General features: G+C 33.5%; 1 protein-coding gene across 2 annotated transcripts; it reads right to left on the minus strand.

Moving 5' to 3' along the window:
* Window positions 1-424: 424 nt before the first annotated feature.
* LOC118042713 (E3 ubiquitin-protein ligase At3g02290) lies at window positions 425-5,084 on the minus strand. 2 transcript variants are annotated; one of them, XM_035050432.2, is made up of 5 exons: window positions 4,890-5,084; window positions 3,814-4,181; window positions 2,741-3,161; window positions 1,727-1,836; window positions 425-694 (listed from the first exon to the last, which is right to left on the minus strand). In XM_035050432.2, the coding sequence occupies exons 2-5, from the start codon at window positions 3,931-3,933 to the stop codon at window positions 668-670; spliced, it is 678 nt and encodes a 225-aa protein (XP_034906323.1). In that variant the 5' UTR covers window positions 3,934-4,181; window positions 4,890-5,084; the 3' UTR covers window positions 425-667. The 2 variants fall into 2 exon arrangements, with proteins under 2 accessions (XP_034906323.1, XP_073261722.1); XM_073405621.1 differs by lacking the exon at window positions 4,890-5,084 and adding an exon at window positions 4,671-4,855.
* Window positions 5,085-7,166: the final 2,082 nt, after the last annotated feature.

The raw sequence follows: 7,166 nt of genomic DNA on the forward strand, positions 1-7,166 counted from the left end.
ATTCTGTAACTTTTACTTGACGTCATCGGGACCCTCTCACTATTCCCTTTGTCCGCTGCCAAACAACGAGATCTGACCGCTGACGTTGACCAGTGACCTTCCCATTAATTTTTAGGAAAACTGTTGTCCTCAACTTATTAGATATATTTTAATTAGCTCCATATACTAGCTGTTCCTCACCCATCCATTTAAGTCTGGTAGAAATTTATTTTATTTAAAAATATATTAAAATATTTATTTTATTTTTAAATTTTAATTTTTATGATCTTAAACCTTCAATTTTGATCTATACATGTTCTAAAGTTATTCTAAATTTGCTACTAAGTGTATTAAGAGAAAATAAAAGTTTTTTAGATAATTGTTATTTGGTTATAAAATAATTATTAGAATTAAGAATAAAATAGAGTAGATAAGATTTAACAGATTAGAAGGGAAGGAATGAAGGGCACGTGACCTCCTCGTGTGATTATGGATGGAGAAAAAAAATTAAGAACGGGGCTTTTCCAGGAGAATGTGCTTTGTAACAATTGTTATGAAGAGCAATTGTTCATCTTCACTATAGACAGCAAACACTTGCGGTATTCACAAAGAACTCTATACAATCTTCTTTTGTTTTCTTCTCGTCTTGTAGCTTGTTTCATCCATGACAGTAACCTTTGAAGCCAGATCAAGTCGTTTCATCGAATACCATCACCTATAGGACCCAACCAAGAGACATTGTCAAGTCAAAATTGAAAAGATTTTGGGAAAAAAACCACAATATTAAACTTCAATTTTCTTTTTTCATGTTAATAAAAGCATGCACCAATCATTTTCATAGTTAAATGTTGAAGTTGCATGCAAGTAGTTATGGTGAAGCCGGAAAGTGTCCAAATAATGCTTTCAAAATGGATTCACCAAGAGAGTGCAGCTTATATGGCTGATTTGATGTTCCAGACTAATCTCTGAATATTCAACTTCGTATCGGACATGGTGGTATCTTCAGATAGAATCAATGAAACATTTTTTGACCATCCAGTAATCCATGGATTCCAAGCATAAACAAATACAAGCAGTAAACAAGATGGACATTTCAGCCAAACTATCGAGACTTAATGGCTTCAGTGGACATGATAAGTGATCACTCAAAGTAAAATCATGTGAGAAATGAATCTTCTTTAAATTGTGGCTTCTCGAGGCCCCATGGCTGGCAAACCAACTTGTGGCACAGCTGCCTTTCATGGCTCGTAAGCAATTTGTAAGCCCCTTCAGTTTACTAAGGTATGCATTAGAATACATCACATCCTAAATCTCACTTTTGTTAATTAGTTTTTTGCTTTAAAGCATAAACGTTGGCTAACCCCTCACACCCCACAAATTCCTCCCACCTGTTGCTGCCTATGCCACTTGAGCAAAAGGCCAATGGCAAGAAAGAAAATTTCTATTCACCTGTTCTGGCTTGCCTCACATCAAACTGTGTGTAAGCATACGTATATTTGAGGGTAAAAGAAAAAAACAACCTAAAGTTTTTCTCAAAACTTAATGAGCCAAAAGGGACAAAAAACTTAGGTTTTCTGTAAACCTCTCAAGTCTCAACTTCATAAAAATGATTCCAATACCCAGGAGGAGAGGTGAGGCAATATTGAAATATTTCCAGAATTCGGAAATGTACTGATTGGTATATTTTCAGAATGAATACTGAAAATTGAATGAGCAAGTTTGAAGAAAATAAAGCAACAATAGTTACCTTTCCACAGACTGGGCAGCTATCACTTCTTTCCATCCACTCATAAATGCAACCAAGGTGGAAATGGTGAGAGCATTTTGTCATTATCTTTGGATTCTCAGGAGTATATTCTGCATGTGTAAAGTAAGTGGGTAAAAACAATGACATTGTTAATACACCTAGTCCATAAGAGCAAAATTTCAAGCATCTTTAAAACATTAACAAAAAGGAGTCACTCCCCATCAGCACGCAGGCTTTGATCCAAGATTTCACTTTTTTGCCATTGATGGCCAAGGTTGCATGTTTGTAGAAGCAGCTTCTTAACTACCAGACTTTTGCTTCTAAGGTTGGATCCAATTTTTTTTCTGAGAGTAGGACTAGTTGGAAATCTACAGTGATAAAAAAAAAATTGTCACATGCTCATAGCTCCCCCTTTTTTCTGAAGTTCATAGCATCTTCCAACATGGTTTTAACAGAATTTCAAACTTCCAAATTACGAGAGTTTGCTTCTAAGGTTGGAACCAATTGAGGTGGAAGGTAAACATGGAATGGAAGAACAGCTACAAAATGGTGGAACAAAATTCTGACATGCTCAAAGCTTCCATCTTTTTTGGTTCAGACTCGTACCATCTCCCACTATAGTTTTGATAAAATCAGCTAAAAATGGAGATAGCTAGCTTAGCTTTTAAACTAGAAAGACTAGCCAATGTCTTTTACCACTAAAAGCAGCTTTGGTATAGGGTGTTGGGAAGGTGGGGTTCTCAATATGGCTATATGGTAATAATATCACTATTTAAATGATGGATGCTATTCCCACCTAAGACAGAGATATCGAAAGACAAACAAGTAAAAAGAATACAAGGTGGGTTGCCTTGTGCTAGGAGATGTATGAAATACTTATTCAACAAGCTAGCAAGAAAGGAGAGAAAAAAAATTGTTCAAGAAATGTTAGACTAACAATATCAACAGAAACATAGTTATCATAGAATGTAATAATGGATGCAACACCTATTAAAGCTAAATCAAGAATTATACCATCAAGACATGTAGGACAGACATCCTCTTCTTCCGAGGAAGAATAAACATATCCAATTCCAACTGTTGCTCTTGCTGATGAGAGCTTTAATGAGGATCTAGAACGCTGTTCCTTGCCTCCTTCACAAGCAGATGCATTCCATTTGTCTCCTGTGCTGAAGGATTCAGAATCAGCATCATTATCACTTCTCAAGGGTTCTGATTCCTCGTGTGAATGGCTGGAACCCTTCTCTCGTCTTGAAACCAGACCATCACGCTGCAAGCGCGAGCATCTGGGGTCAGCATCATAGGGCAAGGGCCGCGGAGGAGATCGGTACATTTCAGCAAGAGAGTTGTCAAGAGATGAAGAAGTCAGAGATGCTGCCCCTTGAATGGATGAAGGGAGAGAATGCACTTGCCCTCTACGAAATATTGAGGTATACTACAAACATTGAGGGAAAAGAAAGAAGAAAGACAATATTTAGAACTCCATTAGAAGGAATATGAACTAATATTGAATTGCATTTCTAATTCCATGCAAATCAACTTGGAAGTTCTGAATAAACACTTTTTCATATAAACATGATACTCGTACAAATAAAATCAAACAAATGCATTGCAATCAAAAATTCACTTTAGCTAAAACTAATGATCTGGAGGACTATCCATGGTAAGAAGCACACCAACCAATATGCTTTCATTTCTTTCCAACTTCTACCACCCATTGCATTACCATGGTGGTAGATACCAATAGCAATATAGAGGAGTCATGTGCTCAAAAGTGGCAGCAACAACGTTACATGTAAAAAAAAATAGTACCTTAACCAGCTAATGTCCTTTAGATCTCTAAGATATCTATGCCTAATCATTAATTTGTCAACCATTAAGAACCAACATTCAAGAGCAAAACAATGCAGATGCCTTTCATCTTTAGGCATCATTCTTTCCTTCACACTCTTTCACTCATCCATTTTATACCTCACAGGTTAAACAACAAACCCAGTCAACAGCCATAAAAAATATAGTAATATATGATACACCGCATACGACCTCTAATCCTATTGCCATGAGGAAATGCAGGAGGGGAAGCATACCACATGTAGGAAATTCTGGGCAAAGCAGCCGAGGCACAAGCAGTTTCTATATACAGAAGTCTCAGGATTCATATAATCCTCAAAATCATCAACATGCAAACAGCAACAAACAGAACCCATTGTGTCAGTTCCAATCTCACTCGCTACAGCAGTTCTCCAATATCACCAACAAAGATTAATGCCACTGGCCATAAGCATCAAGAAGTATTCTCTTGCACATTATATAGAGAATGAGAGAGGACTCTAAGCTCGTAGGAGTTCAATAGCCTCCACGAACCAGTATCCTCATTGTCTTAGTTACCAAATGACAATTGCCTCCTCTTTTTTTCCTTTTGTTGAACAACTCGTGGGGCTTAATACTTTTCTGCCTGTAAATCAGGAGAGAATCATGTTAAAAAGATCGTGTCACTAATAAAAATCAGAAAGATTCACTAAAATGATATCACTAGAGCAAATTGGAGAGCTAAATTAAGCAGTTTGATTTCTTCAATTAATTCAGCTTTACAAACAGATACCCCATCATAGACATTAAAAAAACGACTTTCTCCACGAATAAAAAATGACTTAAATTGATAGCTATATTCAAGTTGTACGAGCATGATCAGTACAAAGAATCTTCAATTAACTACCAGATTAACTAAAAAGGTAATGGTGAAAAAAATTGGTTTGATAAGTTGCTGAGAAAACCGAGGATTGTCAGTCAGGAATTTTCTTTCTTTTTCCAGGAAGAAAAATGGCAATCATTGCTTGCTCTTTACAAAACTTCCTATCAAAATCAGATGAAGGGTTCTTTCCTTTAATAGAAAGAAACAATTTTGAACAATCAAAAACTGAAATTGAGAAACCAAGAGACAGACCTCCACAAACATCCCCCATAAACGATCACCAAGAAAAAAAAAACTTTCTCAATTACGTCCAAAACCCATCAAAAAACCAAGTGAAAACAAAAGGGTCAACACAAAAACAGACATGGATCATTAAAATGAAAGACAACCCGTTGAGATTTTCACATGTTTAAGACAAATTTGACGTCTTAAAAGAAAAAGAAATTGAGAATGATGTAAATAAGAAAGCACCTTGTAAGAGCTGAGACAAGTTGTCGAAAAGAACAGAGAATAGATATATCGATATCAGTTTCGACGAGAAAAGCTATGAATTTGCGGGATTAAAGGTGAGTCTTTGTCTGTCCTCTGTGCGTGGTGGGTGGTGGAATCAATCCACTTCCAGCTTGTTAATTACACAATAATAGTACTTTAACCTATACTAATACAATTTCGTGTCATCTTATCATTTATGATCCTCGTTATGGTTGCTCTTTACTTTATTTTGTCTTTTATTATTTCATGAATTTATTTAATTGTGGGGCATCCTTCTTCTTCTTTTTTACGTTTCCTTTTGGTTTGATCGATACCAAGTATATATTTGGCATTTCGTGAAAAAAAATAGGTTTTAACAGATAATTATAAATTATATTTTTTTTATACTGAAGGTTTTGAGAAAAAAAATTAAATAGAATTCATGTAAAATTATAAAATTATAGTATACATTAATTAATTATATATTCTTAAAATTAAAATTACAGCAAAACACAGTTTTGACTTAACTCAATACACTGTAAAATGAATCCTACGGTTACATGAGATAACTATTATATATTTTTCCTTAAAAAATTATATATTTTTTTTATCTTTTCAAGCATAATAAAATAACTTAATTATTTCTAAAATAAAAAATTAATTATAAAATTAGCAAAAAGGATATAAATGTCTTCATCAGTTCATGTGCAGCAAATGGACAAGTATACCCTTAGAATTAAAATTACAATCGGCATGCTATAATTGATTCATCTATTATGCAAGTATAATAGAATGTGAAATTTTGGACTTGGGTAAGAATCTAATTATGATAATTTGCTGGACCAGCATGCTATAATTAAAGTGTGCTACTTTGTTACTAACTAAGATTCTCTTGCTATAAAGTGGTAGGGATTCACTTGCCTTTTTTCATTAAACAATTGTTACGAGTGGTGCCACCACGAGAGCATCTTGACCTTCCATGACCTATTTAATTTTGTATTGAGTTGTAATATTAAAAATTATGCTTCAAATTTCAAGCCTGACATTTTCCTTATTTTCCTTCCTTGAAATGGATTGGGCATATTTTAAAAAATAATATGTTACTTATTCTAGTATATTTTTTTTAAATAAAAAAAAAAACATTATGCACCATTTTTAATCTTAAACAATCATCAAGAAAAAGATCAAAATCAGTGGGAGGAAATGGAGAAATCCAATTCATTGAAGGGGGTAAGGTTGTTTTCCAGTGTAATTTACTCAGGCTTGGAGTGTGTGGTAGCCATGGTCATAGTCATTAATTAGTCAAACTTGTATGGTTAAATATTCCATCAGACGACACGTATTTTGATCCTTTCCTTTAAAACCTTTTCTTCTTACAGACGATGAGCCATTTCAGTCCGATCGGTGACTTCCCTCCGGTGGGTTCAGTCTACAGAAATACTTGAAGTTTTTGGGGTTGAAGAGGATGAAATAAGGGGAGATATCTGTCTGTAGATATACTCTCTTTAATCACCCAGACTCATTTATACTGTATAGTAGAATAGTATAATGACGTCTTCTCCCTTCCAAGAAAAAATAATATTCTTTCTGGGTAATTTAGTTTTTTTACAAGATTTATTAAATATTAAAGCTTTAATCAGACTAAAATGACCATATTATTCTTTATATCAAAATTTTTGAATTGGCAATAAGAGATATCAAAGTCTTTTCATGTTTTCAAACACAGTGAAATAATAATTTTTCCTTTATAACCAAAAAAATTAAATCATACGTTTTGGGGTCTTTTTACCACAATTTTTTTGTTATTACATGATTTATGAAGGGAATATGATTTTTTTGCAAAGATTAAATATTATTTGAATAAAAAAATATAAAGATGCAATTAGTGCAAGTATCAATATTTGGGTGACACTTGAGCATTTTGGATGACATGAGCAACATCTTTTAATAGCCAAAAATCTCCTTGGACCATGTCATTTGAAATGCCATTACATTTTCTTCCTATAGTGCTCCTCATGTTGGTGTTAGTGGTTTTGTCAATTGACCTTTTTTTCTTCTTTTATGCCTCAAATATTATCGTATAATTTTTTTTTGTTATTAGTATTTCAATTTCAGTTTTTATTTTTTTTATTTAAATTTTTATTCTTGGCCCTTTGTAAATATTTTTTTTTTTTCAATTTTATCATACAATCATAATTTGTAATATATTTTTTCTAATTTGATCATCATTCTTTTGATTTTTCTTGGGATTTTTATTGAATTTAATTTTTTTTCAAT

This window comes from Populus alba, chromosome 17, assembly GCF_005239225.2.
Source record: "Populus alba chromosome 17, ASM523922v2, whole genome shotgun sequence".
In the NCBI taxonomy this organism is placed as follows: Eukaryota; Viridiplantae; Streptophyta; class Magnoliopsida; order Malpighiales; family Salicaceae; genus Populus; species Populus alba.

What these genes read in the sequence shown, in the direction of transcription:
- LOC118042713 (XM_035050432.2), bottom strand. Translation starts at nt 3,933, where the DNA reads ATGGGTTCTGTTTGTTGCTGTTTGCATGTTGATGATTTTGAGGATTAT. An exon ending in CTGTCCTACATGTCTTGATG is followed by an intron (nt 1,837 to 2,740) that starts GTATAATTCTTG and finishes TTACACATGCAG; the next exon opens with AATATACTCCTGAGAATCCA. An exon ending in GCTGCCCAGTCTGTGGAAAG is followed by an intron (nt 695 to 1,726) that starts GTAACTATTGTT and finishes TGGGTCCTATAG; the next exon opens with GTGATGGTATTCGATGAAAC.